Source organism: Sceloporus occidentalis, unplaced genomic scaffold, assembly GCF_023333645.1.
Source record: "Sceloporus occidentalis isolate IW3139 unplaced genomic scaffold, rSceOcc1.0.p SCAF_133, whole genome shotgun sequence".
Taxonomy (NCBI): Eukaryota; Metazoa; Chordata; class Lepidosauria; order Squamata; family Phrynosomatidae; genus Sceloporus; species Sceloporus occidentalis.
This window is the reverse complement of record NW_028317113.1, coordinates 880,794-908,267: the sequence shown is the minus strand read 5'-3', so window position 1 is coordinate 908,267 and position 27,474 is coordinate 880,794. Positions and strand designations below refer to the sequence as shown.

General features: G+C 38.5%; 1 protein-coding gene across 1 annotated transcript; it reads left to right on the top strand.

Annotated features, from left to right (window-relative positions):
• The first annotated feature begins 3,522 nt into the window (after window positions 1-3,522).
• On the top strand, window positions 3,523-27,474 carry LOC149281386 (endoribonuclease ZC3H12A-like). The gene is made up of 6 exons (XM_089499340.1): window positions 3,523-3,941; window positions 9,266-9,405; window positions 9,934-10,168; window positions 14,413-14,519; window positions 14,938-15,179; window positions 27,397-27,474. The coding sequence occupies exons 1-6, from the start codon at window positions 3,523-3,525 to the stop codon at window positions 27,472-27,474; spliced, it is 1,221 nt and encodes a 406-aa protein (XP_089355466.1).

Below are 27,474 nucleotides of genomic sequence, written 5' to 3'. Positions count from 1 at the left end.
ACAACCTTTCTGCAGTATTTGTACACATTATGACTTTTTTGGGGTTGTGGAACACCATGTTACAGTTACATACTCCAATCATTGGGAAAAAGAGGGACATCGGGGAAGGAACTCGAGGAAAATGGATTTGGGTCCATTAGAGGGACACTTGGGAGGTAATTAATACCTTCATATGTTTTTATTTTTACCGGATAACTTTCTTGGTACTAAAGAAAGCACATATATTATTTTGGTGGTGTACAGAAATAGAAAGGTTTGACATTAAGCAGTTACTTATGCTGGAGAAGTTCCAGGAAGTAGTTTAGGTGACAGATTGGTAGGAGGGTTTTTTTTAAAGAAATTTTTTGTTTTTAAATGCTTTACACATACATTTGTAATTGTCATCTATTTCTTTCCCCAGCTGTTCAGGCCACAGTCATAGCCAAGGGGTTAATTGCCAATCCTTGTCAATTCAAGCAGGTGCCTCTAGAACTTCAGTAATATTACACTGACTTTTTTTTTGGTTCCTCCTCCCATAATTGTGACTTTCTCTTCCTCATTGCAGAAGCACAATGTGAAGAAGGGGAGTGGACGAAAAAAAAAAAAAAGAAAGAAATAGGCAGGTGACAGCAGACAACACCTACCAGATTTATAAAAACGGTTTCCGCCGAGCAAATCTGCAGAGAGCAATGCTCGCAATCCCCTGCTCCCTCGCAGCGCAGAGTCAACGACGAAACCGCTGTAAGTACGATTTACTGGACTTAACATTTAGCTCGTTAACTAAAGATCAACAATACAACAGTTTAATTATTTCAAAATAAAACGATTTAATCATATCAAGTCCCTGCCATCCTAGTTTATGTGAGGTATTAAATCACGTACATCGTGTAGATTGACAGCGTTTAGCGAAGTAAATGTACAACGCACGGCTCGTGTTTATTTCACGATCGGGAAAGTTTTCAGTAGCGGATTCATATTTTTTCTGGCAGTGTAAGTGTTAACCACAGCGCCTAGTCTGCTTCACGTTTCCTGTCGTTAATCTTTCTTCTTTGTTGTTGTTGTTGTTTGTTTTGTCTTTTTTTTAAAGTAACAGTAAAAACAATTGGCTTAGATATTGTGATGTTAATAGCATTCAGGGACTTTTGACACTCTGTAGTTGTGGTAGAGGTGGGAGAATTGACAGGAAATGCTTTAATGAGCCATAAGTTTTGAACAGATTCGTGTGGGGGGGGGGTAGAGTTCGTCGATAATTCATTTTAACCGTCTCCTTCACAGCCTGTTATGACGTTAAAATCCAACACATTTCATACGTTAAATAAGTTCCGAATTCGCAGTGAAAGGATTTCTTTTCCTAAAGGGGTGACGTTACAGGGCTCGTCATAGACGTCACAAGGTCCTGTCATGCAGCCTGTCTACTGATGTTTCCTTCCTCCGAACACTTTTAACCCTCAACCTGCTGAATTTTAAAGTCTGGGGAATTTCTGGAAAAAAAGGTGTTTGTTTCACCTTCAGCAAAAACATAAAGTTTTTTTTTCTACAAAAATGTATATAAGTTTTCATACAAGAGTTTTATATTAAAAGGAGACCAAGTGTTTTAATTTGAAATGTAGCAGAAGTGGGTGTGTTAACGGATTCAGAGTAAGCAGCTTGTTTTGTTTTTTTGCTTGAGCTCCATTATGGCGATAACTATAAATGAAGTCTGCAGTTTCTTTGGTTTATGTTTTGTTTTTTAAAGATGTATCAGTTTGGGCTTACGTACTGTTGCTAAGCCCAATGATTTTTTTTTATAAGCGTCAAATCATTAATATAATACAAAAATCTGGAATTCCTACTTTGGTCATAATGCAAAATGAAATAATACGTGCCAAATCTCTTGCTGGTGCGGGCTGAATGACCTGATGTCACCTTTAACTAAAAATGCTTGCAAAACATTTATTATTTAGGGTAGTAGCGGCCTTGTAACAGCTGTGAGGTTTCCATAGAGGCAATATCTTGGTCTTTGAATGACCAGATTCTTGTTTTCTCATTGCCACCCACATGCACACGCCCCAGCTGACTGTACCTTAGGTTCCGGTTACATAAATGTCAAAGAGAGGCCTCGGCAGCCATTCGCATACCACAGAGCCGAAACAAAAGGAATTTGTCAACTTTTCCAGTGTAATTCTCCATAACTTTCTCATTCTGAAGTACTTGGTAAGCCACAGGGGATTGCTGTGTATAGAAAGGAATAACTGGCTTGGTCCTTTAATGCTAGCTTATTAGTCCTGATGCAGGCAGAAAGGGTTAAAAAGATCTGTTTCTCAACGGGTTAGGAGATCTGTTTATATACTTTATATGCTTGCACCTATACCAGCAGCTTGGCTTTCCTGGACTGCTTATACAAAAAAAGCCTACAGTTTGCATAATGTACCCTTTTCCTAATGTAATTCGTACTATACAAAAAAAGCAGTACAGCTTTTTTCATTAGTCTAAGTACGGTAGTAATCTCTGTGTACTGGATCTTTAAATACATTTCAAGACGCGCCAGGGGATTGCGCAATTTGCATTACTCACAGGTCATTCACTGTGGATTTTGTACGTTAAGAAAATGTGCGTTGCTTAAAGAAAGCCAGATGTTAATGGATTTCAAGAAACTAGTGTTTGACAGCTAGCCAGTACAATTACGTTAGGCCTAATAATTATTCTATGGAATTGCATCACTGCAAAATAGATGGCAGTCCACATTAAACACGTCTCAGTAAAGCTATGGAAGGTAAATGTCAACAGAAAAAATGGTCTATAGTATCACGTTATCTACCGTACTTGGTATTTCAATGAACATGCATTTGGGTGCAGCCCCTTTACAAATCCACTAAATTATTGGCTGCGTTTTAGTTTTTTTGTAGGAGTTTTTATCTTCCACGTCAGTTCAATTTTGTGCTCAATAATCTGAATGAAAAGGAAAAGTGAGTCTAACCATATTCATATGAAATATAGAAACATTCTCTTTTCGGAGAAGCATCTGGAAAGTGTCTAATTTTCCTTGGTTTTCTACTACTTGCATGTTAGTTTGATTTGTTGATAGGAACTCTTTTATAGATAATTACAACTATGCTAAAATGGCACAAAGTATCAAAAATTTTTAACCAACTTTAATGAACCCTATTAACTTTTAGCTCTGGCCTCAGACCACACAATGTACCAGGTCATCTTCTGTAGGTCTAAGAATGCCAAATATGTAGCTGTACTAAGAAAATTATAAATATGGATTATTAATGTATTAACACAGATTTTTAACATTGAAATTGAATAAGCCATCAATGTGTTATTGAGAGAAATTCTAAGTCTGCAATACAGTATTACACTGTGTACATAATGCTACCAGGAGTTAATCATTTATTTTATGTTTGCAGGGACTGGAGGTCAATGCAGAATTCCACTGAGGAGGTCAGCATGGAGGGTAGTCCTTTTGACTTAAGCTGGTCGTTGGAGTTGGCGAGCTGCAATGAACCCTCCAATACCATAATCAAAATGAATGATACCCTACAGATTAATAATACCATGATGTATGGAGACAACCCACAAATAGGATATCATAGTCTAAATTATCTACCCTCCAAAGTGAGTCAAAAAAATTCACGAGGGGAGCAGGACAGATCTATCGAAAAATCCAAATCACCTGAACAAAATGAGATGCAGATGAAAGTAGACTTTTTCCGAAAGCTGGGTTACTCACCGGAGGAAATTCTTGCTGTTCTGCAGAACCATGGAGTTAATGCAGACACTAACACTGTGCTTGGTGAACTGGTGAAACACGGAGCAAATACAGAGAGAGAAACTGTGTCGGATGAGTCTTTGGATTCCTTGTTAGTTCCTCAAGGAGATTTGGGAACCAGAACTACCCAGTCATCAACTTCTGTGGAAGATAGCAGTGGAAATAATTTAAGACCAGTTGTCATAGATGGCAGCAATGTGGCTATGAGGTACGTTGATTTTATATCAAGAATATTTTACATATATTATAAAGTAAGTATTATGACTACTATGTGCAGACATTCTGCCTCATCCAATTCCTCTTTTAGCTGCCTTGGCTAAAAGAACACAATATGCATCTTGCACATATTTGGTAGAATACATATTCTAGTCAACTGGAGCTAAACTCCCATTGAAATCTATGGGGAGTTGTAGCCAGAAATCACATGTATGCAAAACTGACAAAGGTAGAGCTCATGGGCAACGCAATCCAGCGTTCACATTTTAATTCTCTGGTGTTCCAGACATGGGAGAATGCATACTGTGCATGTGCAAAAATCATTCTCTAGTGTCTGGGAAATAATGAGACGGGTTCATTTCTTCAGCAATAAGGTGTGTTATTAGGCAGGATGGGTGTGGAAAACTCCTTCAGATGTGGTAAAATTTGGACATGTATCAGGAAGAACAGGAGAAAAAAAATAATGAAACTGAGATTCAACCACACCCATATGTATTTCATCTAGACTTGAGCGCCGGCCAACTCTTCGTATTCATCTTCGTGGGGGGAAAAAATTATGTTTTCTTGTAGAAGGGGTTAATACGGGGTTAGCGCGGTACACACTACACCGCAGCTTTGGCGCCAGGATTTTAAATGTCCGTACAAGCAACTCTATTGGTCGCTGGCAGGGGCCTCCTGTGCCATTAACCAATGAAGTGCACCTGTACTTCATTGGTTAATGGCAGACGAGTTCCCTGCTGCCGATCAATAGAGTCGCTCATACAGACTTTTAAAATCCTGGTGCCGCAACTTGGCCGGGAGACCCCACTGGTCTCCTCGCTCCAGGAGTTAAAGGTCCGTACGAAAGACCAATAAAGTCGCTTGTACAGACCTTTAACTCTTGTAGCGTGGAGAGAGACCATGGTCTCCCCAGGCCAAGTTGCACCCTCGGGGGTTAAAGGGCCGTGCGAGTGACTCTATTGGTCGCCTGCAGGGGCCTCCTTTGGCATCAACCAATGAAGTACAGGTGCACTTCATTGGTCGATGGCACAGGCAGGCTGTTAAGGGATTAGGATGGCACTGATAAGGTGATTTGGGCAAAGGTGGCACTCACAAGCTGTCTGGGGACAAAGGTGGCCCTGTGGGACATATTGCTTGATGTCGGGTACCCGGGGGGCAATTTTTACACTGGGGCTCTGTGGTTTCTAGTTACACTCATGATGTTAGACCATGTACCATTTTAATGCCCCCTTTTAATTCCCTCTACATTTTTTATGGCTTTCTGAAGTGTTGGTCTGCAGAACTCGGGAAGCAATGTGGATGAGGAAGCAGCTTGGTTCATCTAGGCTGTTAATTTAGTATGCCTCTACCAACACTATGGATGAATAATTTCCTGTTCAATAATACTTGTTGTTTTTACCTAGTAGCTTCATCTCAGATTATGCTCTGTCAGAGTAAACTAGAGTAACATATTTCATATTAGCCTGATCTAGCTTCTCCATATCGAGGGCTTGTCTTAATATTCAATATTGGATATTCCAAGAGCAGTAGTAGATGTCTTCATTGTAAGCCTGCCATAAGAATAAGATTATGATGTTATAATAAAGCAAGCAGGAAACTGAACCCACATGTAACTTTCATATCCACCATATTCTGCAAGTGTATAAGGAATGGTAGCACACAGGTTCAGGAGAGGCGAATGAGGCAGAGGGCCGGGTTTTGCATGAGACCCCAGGCCTTAACAGTCAAACACAAGGGTGTGAAACAGACCAGAAAATGTATATATGCGTGAGTGAACATAAGTTTAAACATTTTGATAGGCCTGTCTATGTTAAAGTTTGACATAAGAGAAATCCAGCCTTTTCCAGCCTGCATCTGTTTACAGCAATGATTTAATGCTAAACATTTGAACACTGCAGTAGCTTTGCCTGAGGCAAGGCTTGTCTGGAGAACGTTGAGAGGAGCATTATGCATAATCAGTCTATATACTGATTAGCATTTGTGCTAATTCATTAGCAAATTACCGTTACTCACATGCAATGTCTATGTTTTGGGGATACATTAGTAGAGGGCATGCATATGTGGGGTGTTCTGATGCATACAAGTGTGTTCTCATGCATTAATATAAGTGATTATATATATATATATATATATATTTATTGTGTAAAGTGCAGCAAAAGCAGGAACATTAATCTCCACCTTTATCCCTTTGCACTGAATTTACTCAGTATAAGTAACCTCCTACACAGTATTTCCCACTATATTCAATTATAACACTATGCATTGTCACAATTTATTTTGGTGGTGATGGTACTGAAAGCAGAACACTAGTGCTTTCATTACATGTTACTATGCTAGGATAGAAGGATAGGTATCCACTAAAGGAAACAAAGTACAAAGGTTAATCTGTGTCAGGTAGATGGTAGGGAAATTCCACCCTGCAATTTCCTGCATGCTTAATCTGTTGTATTGTTCATTACTGATTCACATAAGCAGAGTCCTGCCTGCCCGAACAGCTCACTACTGCCATTATGCAAATGCTTTTATGTAAATATACCTGTTCTTCCTCCTCTTGGTAATTTTCTCTGCTTTTGCTAAATCAGAACCACCTATTTGAGACACAGAGAACACCTTTGGCCTCTGGAAAAAGCTACTCATACTTCATGTTTAACCAGGAAGCGTATAATTGTAACCACATTCTTATTTTTTAAGGAAGTAAAACTGTAAATTTCAATATAGCATTTCAGCTAAATAAAATTGGTTTTCTTCCTGCTTTGCCGTACACTCTGGATTAGATAAGAGATGTAATACTTATTTTGGAAAGCAGAGTATATTTTATTTTGGCCTATCTATTATTTTTGTGTGAGTGTGTGAAATATATATTTGTTATTTTAAAAAAATATATATTTATTTTTATTAAACACACCTCCTCTACCTAAACATCTCTGTTACACAGCATGGGTTGTAGTGACATAAGAACCACATTAAAAAGTGGCTACATCATTAAGATGATTTTTTTTTCACTGTTTGCACCATTAACTTGTCAGTAAATACACCACAAAAGTGTTTAATTCTGATTGCCAAAATTAGATAAACTAAATATTCTAGTAAATGTGCATTTCTAGTGTAGCAGTTTTGAAGGTTTTGCTATACCTTAAACATAGCTATTATTATTATTATTATTATTATTTATATTAATATTTTTTTATATAGCTTCAACCATTTAAGCAGCACTTCTAACAGTACGTACATTTAAAGAATATGACAAACTAAAATTCAATAACTGATACTGTAGGTTAAGAGGGCCCTGTTCCTAACAAACATTTCATTTTTTTCCAAGCCTCTCTTTTCAAGTTCTCCAAATGAAAATAGCCATAAAAGCTTTTCCTGAAAAAAAATCTTTGTAGCATGTTGAGTTTATTGAAGCCTGGGAATGCTAGTAATAGCCAATGAGCTCACTGGCTTCCTGAACAAATCATCCTGAATTGTCTTTTTTACAGCTTCATGGGATCAAAGAGTAGGACATCACCTTTAGTACTTGATAGATTTTATATATATATATATATATATATATATATATATATATATATATATATCAGGACAGTCTTTAATGTATTTAAGTGTCTCCATGTAGGGTTTATTTATAAAGAGCTATATAGAGGTGCTTTTATCACAGCAACAACCGAAAGAATGGTCCTGCTGTTTGGAACCTTCTGTTGGTTTCTATGATGATGAGGCCACCTTTTCATCACAACTGCTCTCTATATGGGGGTTGGCAGCAAGGGAGTAGGAGGATAATTGCCGTCTGATTAAAAAAATTGGCTCATTACCTTAATGAGCCAGGCCAGAAATGGATGGGGTGAGGGCTTTATCTTTCCACCTTACCAGGAGAGCAGCCTCCTGCGCTCAGCTGCAGAATGCTGAGAGGTGACCATGTTGGAACTGCAGGGGAGGTCTTTGCTTCATGTTTTATAATGTATCTGTTGACCTAAACTTCTCAATAATAAGTAACATTATAAAATTTAGATGCCTCTTCCTGTTGCTTTATAGCAAAGTATGTATAGCTTGTATCATGCTGCCATAAAATGATGAAGCATTATCAGGCACACTGTAACACACACACAAAACAACCCCCTAATAAATTAAAATAAGTGGGGGGTTGACTGCAACGTGTGCAAGACGTTTTTACCGTGCAGATAATAAAAAAGCAGAACATCCTGTTTTATGGTTTATTAATTGTTTACATGAATGTTCCCTTTATAACCATAATGTAACAGAAGTTCAGAAGAACATGATTGAGCACGATATTGGTTTGCTTGGGCTAACCCCAGCAAAATTTATTGAGTCAAGTAATGTGCAACATTTAGAAAACTTAACTATGTTAACTCCAGAAGCAAATAAAGCGACAGTGCTTATATTGGGGCTCCCTATAATGCAATATTCCCTAAATAATAAGCAGGAAATGTGTATTAATAAGGCTCATTGTAAGGGCAGTTTGGGCAGATGTGGAACCTGCATATTTTTAAGAAAACGAATGCTAAGCACTCAACCAGGAAACTACCTTCCAAAAAATAAAACTGCACAATAAAATAACAAGTTGAAGGTCAAAGGCAACATCAGAAGGGTGTTATTTTATTTCAATCTAATTTCCTCATTCTGTAACCTTTTCATAAACCAGCTGTTCATCTTCCTCAAACTCATGTCTACCAACAACTAGGGCACCAAATGTTGTGTCTTGATTGCAGGAGGGACTGCAGTTTGCACTAAGAATACACCTTGATTCAATATATTATATTATATTTTTATTTAGATTGTATATAGAAACACCAGGAAATGTGTTGATATGTTACATTGTGTAACTAAAGTGTATTATTTTTCTTCTACGTGCCTTAATGTACCAGATTGTGTCATTAACCTTTTTATGTTTATAATATTCCATATTCTTAGCAGCCTTACCACAGTCAAACACCTCTTCTAGATAGCACATACTGTATCAAGGCTAGATTCATTTCTCTACTCTGACGTGATTTACCGTATTTAAATCAGTTACATTAATGTTGATTGATCAGGCTGTGCTCAAGCTGAGATATGCTAAAATCCTGGCCAGGTTGTGTTCTCATCGCCTGAAGTTTGACACCTCTATTTCAGATCCTGTCTAATAAGATGAGGCAGAGAGACTACCCTTTCATTTTTCCTTACAGTATGATGCTCTGAATTTACACACTACTTTTTAATGTTATATAACTCATTTGCCTTGATATATATAACATATATAACACTGAACATATGGTCATAACGCTGAGCATGTAGTAATAACACTTATTTTTTCGTTTGCAGCCATGGCAACAAAGAGGTATTCTCATGTCGAGGAATTCTACTGGCTGTCAACTTTTTCTTGGAAAGAGGACACACAGATATTACAGTCTTTGTACCTTCGTGGAGAAAGGAACAGCACAGACCTGAAGTGCCCATCACAGGTATTATAAATAACCTGTAGCTATGATCTTTATTTAATATCTGTCTCCAGACTGGACCATACTGTTAATGATGCACAGGGGACCAGACAGCAACTAGAGGGCATCGAAAAGTGGAGATCTGTGTCTAGAGAGGGGCAGACCTCCTTCCCTTGTCATCAATGAGATCTCAGTCAGTCTAGACCTAAATAAACCTCTGTCTGTATGCCTCAAGCATGTGTCTCAATACATTTGTTTCTGCTACAATCATCTGCATAAGAATGTTTTAATAACTGCAACCATTTGGAAACAGAAAGGATTGGAAAGGGTGGCACTATGATAATAGATTTAACTAGGATATGTTGCTTCTCCTGATGGGAAGTTTGTGGACAGTGGATGAGCCCAAAGCAGAGGTATAAAAGGCGTAAGATTAATAACATTAATCCTTAGGCCAGTGTGAGACTTGGGGGTACACTTTGATTAGTTTTAAATGCATGTATCTTAAGTTGCTTATTCTTAAAATTAATTTTTATTTGGGGTTTTCTTTTACAGATCAGCATATTCTGACTGAGCTAGAAAAGAAGAAGATCCTGGTTTTTACGCCATCTCGTCGTGTAGGAGGAAAACGATTGGTCTGCTATGATGATAGGTTCATTGTGAAACTGGCCTTCAAATGTGATGGTGTAATTGTTTCAAATGACACCTACAGAGACCTACAGAGTGAGAAAGTCGAATGGAAGAAATTCATAGAGGAGCGTCTGCTTATGTACTCATTTGTCAATGACATGTAAGTCACCCCATATGATAATCTGTGAAGACAATTTAATGTCCAAAACTTTAAATATGGTTATGTAGTAAGCAAAAAATTGGATCATATTGAATATACAACACTGTCTTTCCTGCTCTAACCTCAGTCATGACATATGTATAATGTATTATAGGGCTGCAACAACTAATCGATAAAATCGATAATAATCGATAATGAAATTCGAATTTCATTATCGATTAGTTGAATCGATTATTATCGATTATAAAATGAGGGTTTTTTCAGAGCAAACGCTCTGAAAAATACCCCTCATTATATAAACCGTTTCAGTGACTCACAGCAGCAGCTCCTACTTACCAGCCCCTCCCTGTAATCACTGTGACAACTGGCCTCGCCCCCTTCCTTCTCCCAGAAGGCCAGAACCACATGGCTGTGACACTCATCTAACTGCAAGTATAAAATTAATATTTGGGCTACTGAAAGTTAGGGGAGGTGGGAGTTACCGTATTTGCTCGATTATAAGACGAGGTTTTTTCCAGAGCAAATGCTCTGAAAAATACCCCTCGTCTTATAATCAGGGTCGTCTTATAATCAGACCTCAAATAGGTCTGATTATGAGACTAAGATCCAGATCCCCCGCAGCGATGCAGAGGACCTGGATCCTCCTGTGTTAACCCCCCCCCCCAACTTACCGGTGCTTCTGAGTCCCCGGTGCTTAGTCCGGGCTGCGTGTAGAGCTCTACACGATACAATCGCGTAGAGCTCTACACGCTTCCCGGACTAAGCACTGGGGACCCAGATGCAGGGGACCTGGATCCTCCTGTGTTAACCCCCGACCCAACTTACCGGTGCATCTGAGTCCCCGGTGCTTAGTCCGGGCTGCATGTAGAGCTCCACGCGATATAATCGCGTAGAGCTCTACACGATACAATCGCGTAGAGCTCTACACGCTGCCCGGACTAAGCACTGGGGACTCAGAAGCACCGGTAAGTTGGAGGGGGGGGGGGGGGCATAACACAGGAGGATGCAGGGGACCTGCATCCTCCTGTGTTATGCCCCCTCCAACTTACCGGTGCTTCTGAGTCCCCGGTGCTTAGTCCGGGCAGCGTGTAGAGCTCTACGCGATTGTATCGTGTAGAGCTCTACGCGATTATATCGCGTGGAGCTCTACATGCTGCCCGGACTAAGCACCGGGGGCTCAGATGCAGGGGACCTGGATCCTCCTGTGTTATGCGCCCCCCCAACTCAGAAGCACCGGTAAGTTTGGAGGAGGGAGGGGGAGTGTTAAATGGGGGGTGTAAGGCATTTCTGGAGGCAGAGTGCTCTGTGAAATGCTTTTTAACCCCTTTAATGCCACTCTGCCTCCTGAAATGCCTTAAACCTCCCTATATGCCATAATATGCCTTTTAATCCTCTAATTGCCAGAGTGGCATATAGGGTTAAAAGGCATATCATGGGGCACAGTGGCATATAGGGTTAAAAGGCATATTATGGGGCACTGTGGCATTTAGAGGGTTAAAAGGCATATCATGGGGCACAGTGGCATATAGGGGGTATAAGGCACTTCTGGGGCAGATGTGCATAACTAGGAGGCAGGTTGGAAAATAGAAGGAAATAAAACCAAAATATTTTTCTCAAGCATAGCTTTTATTAAAAAAAGTGTTTAAATGAATTAAAATTTACTGGTAAAACTTTTTTCCTATAGGGTCGTCTTATATTCAGGCTTTTTCTTTTTTTCCTAAATTAATATTAAGATTTGGGGGGTCGTCTTATAATCAGGGTCGTCTTATAATCGAGCAAATACGGTAATTTAGGGGCAGTTATGGTTAATGGGGTGTTTAGGGTTAATTTAGGGGCAGTTATGGTTAATGGGGTGTTTAGGGTTAATTTAGGAGCAGCTGTGGTTAATGGGGTGTTTGGGGTTAATTTGAGGCAGTTGTGGTTAATGGTATGTTTAGGGTTAATTTAGGGGCTGTTGTGGTTGACATGGTCTTTAGGGTTAATTTAGGGGATGCTGTGGTTAATGGGGTGTTTAGAGTTAATTTAGGGGCAGTTATGGTTAATGGGGTGTTTAGGGTTAATTTAGGGTAGTTGTTTTGATGGGGTATTTAGAGTTAATTTAGGGGTAGTTATGGTTAATGGGGTGTTTAGGGTTAATTTAATGATGAGGACTGAGGGTTAATTTGATTAATTTAATAAAGTTAACTTAAGGTGCAGTTAGAGATAAAGAGGGGCAGACTAAGGGGAATCTAAATCCTGGGGGCAGTGAAGATTAACCCAGTACTTATTTAAAAAAGTATGGTGTCAGTGTGCTGTGAACGGGTCTGTGACTCTATGAGGGCACTATGAGATATCTGGGGGGTATAAGGCATATCAGGGGAGGATGGAGTGACATATCTGGGGGTATAAGGCATATACATTATATAAGGCATATGTGGGGAGGGCAGTGTGGCATGTCTGGGGAAGACGGAGTGGTGTATCAGGGTGTATAAGGCATATCTGGGGCCACAGTGGCATATCTGGGGGTAGACTGGAGTGGCATATGTGGGGAGGGCAGCGTGGCATGTCTGGGAGGTAGTGTGGCATGTCTGGGGAGGATGGAGTGGTGTATCAGGGGGTATAAGGCGTATCAGGCACAGTGGCATATGTGGGGGTGGAGTGGCATATGTGGGATGCAGCGTGGAGTGGCAGATGTGGGAGGCAGCGTGGAGTGGTATATGTGGGAGGCAGCGTGGAGTGGTATATGTGGGAGGCAGCGTGGAGTGGTATATGTGGGAGGCAGCGTGGAGTGGTATATGTGGGAGGCAGCGTGGAGTGGTAAATGTGGGAGGCAGCGTGGAGTGGCATATGTGGGAGGCAGCGTGGAGTGGCATATGTGGGAGGCAGCGTGGAGTGGCATATGTGGGAGGCAGCGTGGAGTGGCATATGTGGGAGGCAGCGTGGAGTGGCATATGTGGGAGGCAGCGTGGAGTGGCATATGTGGGAGGCAGCGTGGAGTGGCATATGTGGGAGGCAGCGTGGAATGGCATATGTGGGAGGCAGCGTGGAGTGGCATATGTGGGAGGCAGCGTGGAGTGGCATATGTGGGAGGCAGCGTGGAGTGGCATATGTGGGAGGCAGAGTGGAGTGGTATATGTGGGAGGCAGCGTGGAGTGGCATATGTGGGAGGCAGCGTGGAGTGGCATATATGGGAGGCAGCGTGGAATGGTATATATGGGAGGCAGCGTGGAATGGTATATGTGGGAGGCAGCGTGGCATATGTGGGAGGCAGCGTGGAGTGGCATATGTGGGAGGCAGCGGGGAGTGGCATATGTGGGAGGCAGATTGGAGTGGCATATGTGGGAGGCAGCGTGGAATGGTATATGTGGGAGGCAGCGTGGAATGGTATATGTGGGAGGCAGCGTGGAATGGTATATGTGGGAGGCAGTGTGGAATGGTATATGTGGGAGGCAGCGTGGAGTGGTATATGTGGGAGGCAGCGTGGAGTGGAATATGTGGGAGGCAGCGTGGAGTGGAATATGTGGGAGGCAGCGTGGAGTGGCATATGTGGGGGGCAGCGTGGAGTGGCATATGTGGGAGGCAGCGTGGAGTGGCATATGTGGGAGGCAGCGTGGAGTGACATATGTGGGAGGCAGCGTGGAGTGGTATATGTGGGAAGCAGCGTGGAGTGGTATATGTGGGAGGCAGCGTGGAGTGGAATATGTGGGGGGCAGCGTGGAGTGGCATATGTGGGGGGCAGCGTGGAGTGGCATATGTGGGAGGCAGCGTGGAGTGGAATATGTGGGAGGCAGCGTGGCAAGCCTGGGCTCAAATGTGCATAAATTGGGGGGGGCTGGTTGGGAAATAAAGACAAGAAATGCATTTTATCAAAGTTTTTTTTTTATTCTGCTGTTTGTATTTAACAATTTGTTTATTAAATTATTTTAAATAAATGAAAAATTTACATTCATTTTTTTTATCCGATTAATTGATTAATCGAAAAAATAATCGGCCAACTAATCGATTATGAAAATAATCGTTAGTTGCAGCCCTAATGTATTATATATTTATATATCAATCAACATGTAATAAGCAATATATATAAAAAATAGGTACACATATATATATATATATATATTGTATTTGTATGTATATAAATTGGAGTAATTTAATTTTACTAAACAATGAAGGTCAAGCAATGTGTAGATTGAACTGTAACCAATGTCATATTTATGAAATTATGAACTTTATAGTGCTAAATAAAGAATGTAAAAATTTTATTTTAGATTTATGCCTCCTGATGATCCATTGGGTCGTCATGGACCGACCTTAGATGACTTTTTGAGAAAAAAAACATCTGGATTAGACAACAAGAAAATGCAGTGTCCTTACGGTAAGATAAGATAATCATTTAAACAAACTGTACAGTTGGGTTATCTGCCTCAATGTTAACATATTTCATTTCATAAGCATTGGGTTAAGAAAAAACAATGTATCATATATTCTAACCTAAATATTATACTTAATACAGTAATCATTAATAGGTCTCTCAATATCTCAGTGTTAGTGTAAAACTGAACAATAAGCTTTGTTATTATAGAAGTACATGGTTTAATTAGTAGTTCCTAAATCAACACCTATCTTATACAAAAAATATAATTTATATTATAAATGAAAGAAAGTCTCTGATAATTAGTTGTGAAATCAGATGGTTGCATGTGCATGCAGAAGAGCACTGGTTAGTCATGATGTGTATAGCTTTACATTGCCTATTTCTGTAGATTGGTCACACCATTTTACTGTTTTTTTAGGCAAAAAATGCACCTATGGGATAAAGTGTAAGTTTTATCATCCAGAAAGAATAAACCAGACTCAGCGTTCTGTGGCAGATGAACTGCGTGAAAATGCAAGGCTCTCTCCTACTAAGGGAGCTGTATATGCTATGGAAGACAAAAAAACAAGGAAACTTTCAGTTGCAGAGGTTCCCTCTACGGAGTCTGACAAGTCATCTCTGCAGAAGCTGCCTATTGAAAGAACCAGCTCTTTGCAAAAGGTTAGAGCAATAGATAAAACCCCAGTAAAACAATATTACAATGGAACTCCTGAATGGTACCCTTCTTCTTGCACCTCCTTAGACTCTCTTTCCTATAACTCTCTTGATTCTGGCATTGACATATGGACAAGTACATCAAACAGCTACTGTGATCCTTCTCATGAGTCTTCTGGATATGAAAGTTTCTGCAACTGCACTCAACAAAGACAATGTAGTCAGCACAGAAATAATTTGGACAATGACGGTTGCAAACACTATGCTTCCCAAAACTCTGTCACGCACAGTCATAGTCCTGTACCTTACTTCCCATATAACCCTGCATCGCCTTGGTCATCCCAGAACACCACTCATCAGATCTATAGAAGAGAACTTGCCAATCCAACTCCTGCTTGCTTCAACAGTCTTCCTAATCAATACAAGACTTCTTCTGGATCATCACTTAAATACTGGTCTGAGCCAAACCCAACTAATAGGCACCAGAATAACTACCCTGTGTACGGGCCCATTCCTACTTCTTCTAATGATTTCCAGCAGTGGCCAAACTCTAAACCGTTCACAGCAGAACAAATGAGAGTTCGCACCAAGCTCTGTGCTGTCTTCCAACCCTCAATAGTAGATGCAGTAATGAGTATGTTTCCACAAATACTGGATCCAAAGAGGTTAGCAGCTGAAATATTTACTTACAAGTGCCAGAACGGGCTGTGAAAGGAACCAGATATGGCTTGATAGTGTGTGTGTTAAATAGCTTTATAGCCTTAAACAGTCAGTCCCCATCACCACAATCACATGCTAGTTTTCCACCATCCGTAGTCCAAAACAATTAGGTACAATCGCCATTATCGGTACCAAAGCAGAAAGAGAAGTGGACATGTGAGAAAATACTATTTTACTGAAAAGTTACTTGGTTTGTGGACTAAGCAGAAGGTTGGCGGATTATGTGAATTTACATACTACTGGTTGATATGAATACAACTTAAATAACATTCCATCAACTATGTTTCAATCATATCTGTAACTAAGTATTCAAGAGCATTTTCATTAAAACATATAATACACAGAAGATATTGTAGGTTACTCATGGACCCAGTTTTATATGTCTGTGCTCTCCTTTACATCAAGTTAGGTTAGAGGAACAGGTGATGTAAATTGTAAATTTAGTCATGTAAAATGAGGATTGCCTGTAATCTATTAACATACAGAATGTTTGTTTTCTTCAAAGCAACAACGTCCTATCATATTAGCTACTGTGTTAATTAACTGTTCTATATGCTCATTCATTTTTTTTAAAAGGGGGAGTGAACATGTTTGGGTGTATTGCAGATTAATTTTAGTGGAATTCAGGAGTTTGTCTTGCACAGGTTAAGGAGTCCTTTTTTATTTCTTAACATGATCCTTCTCATCTTAGATATACAAGTAATTAATGTAATGAAGAAAATGTATATATTAAATATAAACAGAAATCATCGATAGAAAAAATCACTGTCAATGGACAGTTGACATGTTGATACATATTGTATCTGAATATAAGTCCTGCTGTTAAATGCAGTCATTGAGTGAAAGGAGCAACACACAGAAACATTGAACAGAAAATAAAAGATAGCTCACTGCCATATTGATCTACAATTCTGTTTCCTGTAAGGCCTAAGTGGTCAGCATGGGCACTTCCTGTTGTTGGGTTGTAGTCCTCACTATCCTCAACTAGTCTGAGTTGAATTGTTTTCCCCACCAAGATATGACATTTACAGTTCCAAAATATGCTTAATTTACCACAGTTTGTTTCCAGTGGCCTCAAAGGAAAAGTAGTCCACTGTATTCCATTGCTGGATGCAACAATATAAGCATAGGTTGGTCACTGTGATTTCATCAATACAGTATACACAGGGCTGGATTTTCTACAAGAAAGACTCCACATGTGCATACATTGCACCTTTTCTAAGGGGTGCTGTGAGAGGTAAAGGGTGCATAATGGTGGTCCTGTCTGTTCCTATATAAACCTCACTGACATTCAGTTATTTACTATTCATCTTGTTGAAGCCACAAACACTTTGTGCCTATGTCCTGCATACAAAGCCTTCATGTTCTTAGAGGTGGCAGATGTGGTCTTTGTGACTAGTGTCACCTTGAATGGAAATCTGGCCCTTATAATAAAGGATCTGAAGGTTAAGCAAAAATGTATACTATGATTAAGATAAAAAGAAACCAAACTATCAATGTGTTGACCCTGCCACTAAATGACTATTTTAATCGGTTTAAGTGACACTATGTGTCACTTGGCCAGCAAGGAAACTAAGTCCTTGTGTAGTATGTTGATTATACACATTACAAAGAATGTAATGGTTTAAAAAAGTAAGCAAAGTGCTTCTTAATTTTGTTAATGTAAACATGTTTATGGGAGTGTAACATTGTATGAGTAGGAGAAGTCACTCAGTTGTGTTTTGTTCTGGTGTTGATGTTGTGTATTTAATAGGTGACACTGCCATTGCTGTGGCATGTGTAGAGCTGATGTATAAAAATGAAAACTTTCAATAAAGTGCATTTATGTAATGTGTTTGTGTACCTTATTGTTTTTATATGTGTGTCTAAAATGAGGGACTTTGTTCTCGAGGGCCACAAAAGGACCAGGAATTATGTATATCTTTACCCGAAAATATTGTTTAATGCTCAAGTTGCAATATCCAAAACTGTGGCTTTATTGGTGCCCTCATGAACTGGAGTTGTGCACCTCTTTCCTAAGGGGTAGTTTTCACTCGGACATATACAACAAACAATTCCCACTGGCAGATTAACTAAGAGATAGAGTTTAAAATGGTTAATTTATTAGTATGCCCTTATGTTTGTAAAGTATGGATTATTTCACAGTAAAATGAGTATGATAGATAATGTTATTAATTGACTAGAAAATATGATCCATTTGGAGTAAAACGTTACACTCATGCACTGTGTATTATTAGATATAACATAAACTCAAGGGACAAGATAACCAAACACTACACACAATTATAGTATAAATAGGCATCACTGCCATTTAAAACTTTATTTGGTGAATTTGCCAAAATTAAGTTGAGAAAATATATACAACAGAAAAAGAAAAAGAAACAAAAACTGTGCAAAGTAAGCGCGCCTCACCTGGTGAGGTGATTGGATAGTATAGTGTGAAAACAGTGTTTATTTGACCATTTGTGTTGCTTAATAACAGCCAATCAAAAAACGAAATCACATAATTGCTTGATAGGCGATAATACTTGTGAATAATTATCTAGTGCTAGTAACAACCAACGATGAAAAATCAATAATGCTTAAGCAAAATATATGCTCCTAGAGAGACATAACTTAAAGATACATTAATAAGTCCCAAACTAAAAGATGGTCTTTTTTATCTATTATAGTGTTTACAAAATGAATATTCATAATAAAAAACTAAACTTTAGTCTAACAAAAATCCCATAAAATCCACTGGTTTAGTTTGCTTTGCAACATTAACAAGTTAAACTACTATAAAGGGCAATAAGTAATTTGAATTATTCCCATTAATTAAACAAAACGGGTTCAATGGGCAGAATATGTTCAAAATGTTTAACTATGTTAAAAATAAGCTTTGAATAATTACAGACATTTATGCATAACCTTAAAGCAAAGTAGCAAATACAAATATATGAAATTGTCATGGATTGTTCATGGATTCAATATCAGGACTTATTTTATGTTAATTGCTTCTATGAGACATACAGTATTGTAGCTGTATTATGGTTTTAAGGCTAGCCGACTGAAGGCATTGTGGATAGCTTTAGTTGTTAGGACATAGGGAATATGGGAGAATGCATGCAAATAATAAAGCCAACAATATGTGAGATTTATGTATATGGAACTTTTACATAATGTGTTTTTTGGGGGTCTTCAATTCATCGCTTGTAGGGTGGGAAAGGGGACATGGGAAATATGGTGGGCCTCCTCAGCCCAGTTCCCTAAACATATACCTCATATGTGACTTAAGGGTTAAATAAGCCCAGGTGCACATTTTGTACACAAGTGTGATAAATACAGTAAAATATACCTTCTGGAAGTATTTAGGTTTTTTGTAATAATATTATTTGTTGTATTTCTGGTGCTTAGTTCTGTGGTGCCTAGGTCTGTGAAGGTGAGTGACTATTAAATGGTTTAAAAGCAGCCGGTCAAAACTTGATTCATAGCTACCTAGCTTCCTTCAAGTGTTAACAAGTGGTTTGGGTTTCCCAGATTGTCGGATTCCATTTGAAACCATACTGATATCATAGGAAAAAATCCAGGGCACTCTCTTTGCAGGGGAACCTTTAACATTCTAGCCAGTTCAAGCAATATCATATATGTTGTGTAAATGAACAGAAATATAAAAGTGTTAAATACTGTAAAATAATTATACTGTTTGTGGTTCACTTTGAGAATTTCAATAAATAAATATGTATTATTTAGATAACCTGACTGTTGATCTAGAACAAGCCTAAAACCCTACAAGGTTATTGTTCTTTACACAGCCCAATTAATTAACAGGTCATCAGGCAGATGTAGTATTGAATAATGATATCATATACCCCTCGCCCCATTAACACACCTTTTTTTCTAGTTGAAACACATTCAACTTTGGTGTTAATTCCCCCTCATTATTGTAACATTTTTGTAGCCCTTCCTTGCACCTTTTGAAGTCTCAGTGATGTCATTTTTGTATAACATGTGCACTGCATGATTTTAGGTGTAGACTTACCATTGACTTATACAGAGGTGAAATCATATTTTTAACGTGACAATATCCCCCTTGCAACACTGACTGACTTACTGACATTGTCTTTGACAGAACCCCGATGTAATTATTCTTCTGAATTCTGTCTTTAAACCAGGTTTTAATCCAGGTGCAAGCAATATTGTCTAAACTATCTCTTTCAATTTGCACAATAACCTTTTATGTGGAACCAGATCAAATGCTTTTGGAAAATATAAATAAATCACAACCACTGAAACACTGTGATCTATATTTTTGCTCAACTCTTTGTAGAATTTAATTATGTTTTGTACTGTTCATAAAACCATTTTACTGCTAAACTGTTGGACAAAATGTACTATGGCATATTATGGCTTGAATAGCTTTTAAATTATTGCATCACACAGCTGATATTTTGACCCCTTCTTGAATACTAGAACGGTTTCTGCCATAAACCAATCTTTTGGCACAATGCCAAGCAAGAGAGGCTCCTTGAAGCTCTTGAGCAATAGTCTTTTTTTTTTCTTGTCTCAGATCCCGAGGATGTATGTATACCATCTGGCTCTGGGACTTTATTTTAACTAAATTAAATTCAATTCAATTAAACGGACAGGTCATGTGTGCATGACTTTACAGGGATATTTTCCATAAACATTTTGTAGAAGACATGCATGTCTCTTTAGATTTCTCATAGAGTTGAAAGTGCTACTTCCTATACTTTTTCAGATATGGGCAAATATATCTAGCTTTGCCTAGCTGTAATTATGGTATGAAGAGTATGGGTTATTTATAAAGCAACTGTCTTTCATGTATATGATTTTTTGGCTCGAAAAATAAAAGATTAGTAGAATGAGATGATAATTGAGAGGCCAAAATTGAACTATGGTGTAACATTATATAATGCTGAGCAGGAAGCACATGTAGAGGATCCAGATCTGCCAGATCTAGAGAGCCATATAGGCTGGCTATAGTATATGACTTTGTTCATCTTTCAACCAAGCAAAGGTTTGGAAGAGGATGTATGGAAGGGTTCATTTGGTCTAGAGCTGGATCTTCTAGGACCAAGATGTAGTTTTATTTTTTGTGCCCTGAAATTCACACTGACTGGTTTGGTCACCAAAGACATCCATGTTTAGTGCATCCAGCACTTGATGCTGGATGCACTAAACAGCTACAATATGAGACCTTATACTTCCTAACATGGCTGAAAACACGTGTGTAGAAAGTTAGACTTATAGAATATCTATTCTGTATATAATAGAGGTAGAGTGTCTCCATAGAGACTCAAATGGACAAATGGGGAGAAAAAAGATAAACAGTGCAACACTGTATAAGATATAAAAACAGTTACACTTTATTGAAAATGTATTTACACAGTATAAAAGAGAACCAGCTCAAGTTTTATCAAGCTGAACTATTCAGAGTTACTTAACCTCTATTATCTCTAGAAGATATTATATAAGTTATGGAAGTGGATAAATTATACACAAATAACCACCCCATAATATATATTTTCCGTATAATAAAACACACAACAACTTCCTTTTAGAATACAAGACAATTTGCATTCTTCCGCATGAAAGCTCCACATGAGATGCTCTTCAACTTTCCAGCACGACAATGACCCTAAACACAAGGCCAACCTTAATATCATCGAGCCACTCTGGGGAGATCTCAAGCGTGCGGTTCATGCAAGACAACCAAAGACTTTGCATTACCTGTACGCAATTTGCCATGATGAATAAGCAGCTACACTACTTGGAAGAATTAGGAGCCTCATAGAAAACTATTACAAAGGACTGCATGCTCTCATTGACGCTAAAGGGAGCAATAGACAGTATTAAGAACTAAGGGTATACAGACTTAAAGAGGGTTCATTTATTTTTTTTCATTGTTGCCATGTTTTGTTTTATGGTTGTGCCATTCTATTATAACCTACAGTTGAATATGAATCCCATAGGAAATAAAACAAAAGTGTTTTGTCTGCTCACTCTTAAAAAAATGTATATATATTCTCAATTCTCCAAGCGTATGCAAACTTTTGTTCACAACTGTAGCAGTAAGGATGGCAACAATATCTTCAAATAAGTCTATAGCAGTGGTGTCTGACCCAGACGTCAGCTGCTACAATCCTAACATGTAATCAAAGAATTAACATTATGAAATAATTTAAGTATTAAGAGATGGAATTTCTTGGTATTGATCAATGTTAGTCTTATGCCAGTCCTCTGGCAGTGACCAGCCGTGTAGCACAGGTGGCTCTTGTTAGAAAAAAAACACAGACGAAGACTGATCAGACATTGACAAAATATGCTGGAAATGCTGGAGTACATATTCATGCATGAACTATTATTGTTATTATTATTGTTGAATGGGATCAGTTCTATTCAAGGACTTCTGTTAGTAATAACTCTGGTGTTTGCTTGGGCTCACAGAGGTAATAGATCTTTTTAATGCATGATTGATGCATGATTGATTACCACCATTCTGTTGCCTTATTTGGAGCTAAAAAGTGTATGTAGCCAATCAAAAGGAATTCATAAGATTAAGACTGTAATGCACTTTGTGCAAGAATAGATCATTTTATTATAATGATCTACGATGAGGAGGAACCAGACAATCACCTCACTGAAGTGCCACAACTATGAAACTAACATTTTGTGGTGGTAGCAACAATGTCACTTAATATGTAACCAGGTCCGAAAAGTAACTGTGGGATTTCTTAATGTCTAACACTTTTAAAACATGATTTACAGATCATTTCTGTGGATTCCTGTTTTAAATGTGTTCAAACCATAGGTATTAAACATGGGTAATTGCTGAGTTGCAAGAAGGCCTCAGGCCCCCACTGTTAAGTTGAGGGAGAAGCAAAAATCACATTGTCTTCCCTGTCACATGATCATTGGAGATTAGCACAATTAAATATTAACATAAGAAATATAAAGCCCATTTATACCCCAATCCACCCCCATCCCATACTCAGTAGTATGGTAGTTAAAATGAATAAACCCATGTGAGCAACAAAGCTCATCCTGCTGTGCTTTGTGCTCCAATTATGTTTTTAATTTTTAACTCCCCCATCCCACTGCCCACAGGACAAGGGGCATACACAGGAATGGTTATGTGCCTCTTGTGTTAAGAAGTCACAAAGGATGCATTTTTAATAGAGCCAAATCTCTGTAAGTGAGTACCCGTGAGTACACTGTGTCTTAAGACCATTTCTATGATAATGGTAATGATAACCAAGTGTCCCACAGCAGATGCGAGCACATGCCATTAAACCATGATATCACCATACCATCAACTAATTTCACCCCTCCACAGACCCCAAGTCAACATTCAAAAGAGAGAAATGGAAAGATTTCCGGGTGGCAGCAGAAATTAAGTAGTAAGTCCCAGCCATTGGCATTTCCAGAGCTTAATCTCAAGAGGGGCATACACATTAACACACACAGACAATGACATGAACAGGCACACAATAACACACACTAATACATCCGGACACTTGCACAAACACACACACAGGCAATCATACTAACACACTCAGATACTATATATAGTGCTGAAGGAACTAGCTGCATAAATACAGTATTACCCCATACGTTCTTCTCATCTCGTCCACTCTTCCCACATGATTTGAATTCCCTTTTAAAGGTAGGGTTCTTTGTGTTGAGAATGCCTGTCACTCATCTCCTACCTGTAAAGTGACTACATTTGCATCACTGGCCACTGTTCTGTTTTGGTTTTTATTTCAATTCTCATTGTCAACCACCAAAGACCTCATCATTTTCCAAACTCAGAGCAGCTGAATACAATGTTATTCTTAACATTTGCAACTTGCGCAAGTTATCAACTAGCATCAATTTGAGAGCATATGTGAGCTGATATGTGGGAATATGTGAGCTGAGCCTGATATTTTTGCAAGTGCGAATGTAAGTTGGCTTTAGTGAAGATTTGTACCACAGTCCTGCTACAAACTCACATTTTTTTTCCTACTTGCATGTACTTACAGTTAAGAGACTAGACCCAGATTACGCAGATGGTTGTTTAATTTAAAATCCCAGTATTACATTTTAACCAACATCACGCAATTCAATTGCTTTATCACCTCATGAGCTTCAGATGGCACATGATAAAACAAACAAGTTCCAAAAGTTTCTTTCTGAATTCTGGAAGGCAACAGTTCGCTGTAAGGTTTTATATTTTGTATTGTGCTTAACGGGGAACGAGTTTATAAATTCAAGTGTGTAATTGAAATATTTTCCTCCTAAATACCTAAATTAGTTAAATAAATAACTATTTAGAAGTCAGAGTTGCATAAAAACTTGTGGTAAAACTGTGCCTCTATCCATGGCTCTAACCGCACCTTCTAAAACCAAAGAGTCACTCTTTGCAGTCTGAGATTGTGTTAAGTATGCAATTTATTAACCTACATAGTCAAGTTGTTTTAACAGTGTATAATACAAGTTTGTCTTAATCTTTACTTTTTGACAGGTTATGCATAATGTCTCCCCCACCCCTTTCCTCATTTGTTGGTGAAGCCATTTAAAAAAAGTTTTTTCTTTAAATTTAAAAGGTCAAATGTTTCTCACTGTGCATTCCGTGCACTTAAAGATATGAAAGTATACATTGGAAAGTTACTTCCAAATAAAAATAAATGTTCAAACTAATTTCATCCTAATTTAACACTTCTTATGGAAAAGGCTCTCTGCTAACTAAGATGACATTAAGTCACCATTGTGTTTCATATGTGGGGCTGTTATTTTGTTGATTAATTCCTCCTTATGGGGTGTTCGATTTCTGTTTTAAACTAGAGTGATGTGAAAAAAAGTATTTGCCCTTTTCAATTTCTTTTTTTTTTTAATTATGACTTCCTGTATAAAAGGAAATAAGCTATGCAACCTTGCCTCGACCAATGTGAAAACATATTTGCCCCTTAGTTATTAACCAATCAATTATCCAAATTTAATTGATAATTGGGTTAAATTTCACTAGACACACCAAGGCATGATTACTGCCAGCCCAGTTGAATATAAACATCAATTAAATATAACCTGTCTTGCAAATTAAAACGGGTTACATCGGGTATGTGCCTTACGGCCGAGAGCCACTCCGAATTGCTTAACTCCAAGGGGTGGGCGTGGATGCCTGGAGGGGTGCCTCTCAGCGTTCATCACAACCTCAACCCTGCCTGGGTCATCACAGGAAGCATGGCAAGATGACCATCTGCAATCAGCATATACACACAAGTTGAGAAATTTCTGTAAATATCAACCTTTTAATTATAACTGTACTTTAATGTATGTGATTTATTGTATTAGTTATGCTTTAAATAAATTGCAATTTTATACATAACTTGGATAAAAGTTCTACCTATCTTTGATGCTAACACATACCACATCTACTACTGTATTTTATATTTAAGAGCATTTGGGAACTGTTCTAATAAGGTGTTCTAGCAGCTTACATAACACCAACTACATATGTTTTTTTCTTCCTTTCTTCTATTTACTATACTTACTCCTGGTGCAGGTCTACACATGCTTTCTCAACACAACCAGCTACAAAGCACAAGGGTAGTGTAGGCTACCTTGAGGACTCCTTCTTCTGGGAGAGTCTTTGTAATAGGGTTCGGCTACCCATGCATGACCCAATGCAGCTAGTATTTTTTTTAGACTGTGTGAAGGGCATGTCAGCTATAGTTTCTACCAAAAGCACTAAGCGTGTACATTTATGCCTTTAATACTGTACATACACGCACCTGCCTAGAGTGGCAGATCCAGGGGCTGGCAGTGTCCCTGCTGCCAAATGGGGGCAGATCACCCTCTTGGTGATAACTCCCCCTATATCCCACTGCTTAATGTGCCGGGGAGATTTCCTTCTGCACTGCACGTCCTTTAAAAGTGGAGCACTGGTATACGACGACATATCCCAATGGTAGTAGCAAGGACATCAGCGTGGAGGCATTGCCCTAGGTTAGCCCTATGGTAGGGCTGAAAGTTACTATATCACTGGGTGTGCTCCTTGCTGGAGGAAGAAGTTTGAGCACTCTCACTACTCAAAAGATATTTCAAATGTGCCATATGTTAACTCAAAGTGTAACACGGCCTAAACTCAGTCAATTTTAATTAAGTCCTAAAACATGGTAAAAAAAACTAAAAACACGAATGCCAAATCAGAGAATGAGCATTGTTTTTTTGAAGGAAAGCTATAGTCTTCTGTTTTTTCTGCAAATACCTTTTAAGAAAGGGCAAGCCTATGTGACAAACATGTCAACCACACCTTCAAGGAAACACATCTATAAAAAAGCTTAGTAAAGTCACAGTACTCCTGAAGATTGGGACTACCTTTCTTCAATAAAAGTAATAATAAAAAATGTTGCGTATCATGATCCATCCTGTTCTACATACGTTTTTCAACATCAGGTGAATTGCTAGAGGATGTCAGCAACAAGTTATGTGACATATATAAAAGCTCCTATTTATTTGTTTTTTTGCTCAATATATAAAGAACAAAAAAAAACTTTTGGAAAGGAACTGAAGAAATAGTTCTACAATATATTTTAAAATATACGGTATATATATATATATATATATATATATATATATATATATATATGTCAATGTAAAAGAAATACATTTTTACACAGTATTTCTAATTAGGGCACAGATGTCACCTGTATTTTGTTGAATTTATATACCACATTATAAAATATACATTCTTGAAGTATAGTAAAGCAACGGATGCAATGTTATTAGTGATCTTGATGATTACAACACACTAGAAAAATAAGCCACACTTGCTTTAGTCTGTTCATCCATGGTAAATAGATGCATCATCCTTTATGTTTGATGCATCTAAGCTCCACCTTATGTAGCCTGTCTCCGCAACCAACAAATCATAAATGAAGCAAGAGTGGCTACCCTTGCTTTTTCGATTACAATGATATTTTGACATACAGCAGTTGCTTTTATATTTTTAAGATTGGCAGCTATTCAGTCTGGTCTAAATGCTTTCAGCCCACTAAAAACCATTTTCTTATATGAAAACATAAAGAAAATATTTGAAATTGGTGAACAGTGGCTTAGGTAAACATGCATTAATTAAGTAATGTTCTAAACTTTGTCCAAACCTTTTAAATTAGCAGCGTCAATATCCATGGCGGGAACATTTCTCTGGATTTCTTCCAAAGGCTCCAGAAATCATACATAATTACCAGGCCTCCCACTGTATTCAATCTTTATGCAGGGCAAGTGGTTTTGCCTTCTCCTTGCCCAGGAGCAGCACAGTGGAGGGGGCCTTGACAGAGCTAGGAGATGGGCATAGTTTGGAACAAGTTGATTTGACTGGTTAAAGGTCAGTAACAGGAGGGGTTAAAACAGGGTTATATATTTAGGGAGCCATTTTCTGAATTCAGATCAGGTTTTTTTACATCCTTGTGGTGTGCATCTTCAGGTTTGGGAGGCTCTTTTTTGTTTTCTCTTGCAGGTGCAATGGATGCAGATATTGATGCTCTCCTGGATGGAATCCGGACAGCATCATGTGAACAGGGAGCTGGATGACTGA

Coding starts and splice junctions, on each gene's coding strand:
- LOC149281386 (XM_089499340.1), top strand. CDS start 3,523: ATGTATGGAGACAACCCACAAATAGGATATCATAGTCTAAATTATCTA. Junction 10,169..14,412: donor TACTCATTTGTCAATGACAT/GTAAGTCACCCC, acceptor ATTTTATTTTAG/ATTTATGCCTCCTGATGATC. Junction 15,180..27,396: donor GAACCAGCTCTTTGCAAAAG/GTTAGAGCAATA, acceptor TTTCTCTTGCAG/GTGCAATGGATGCAGATATT.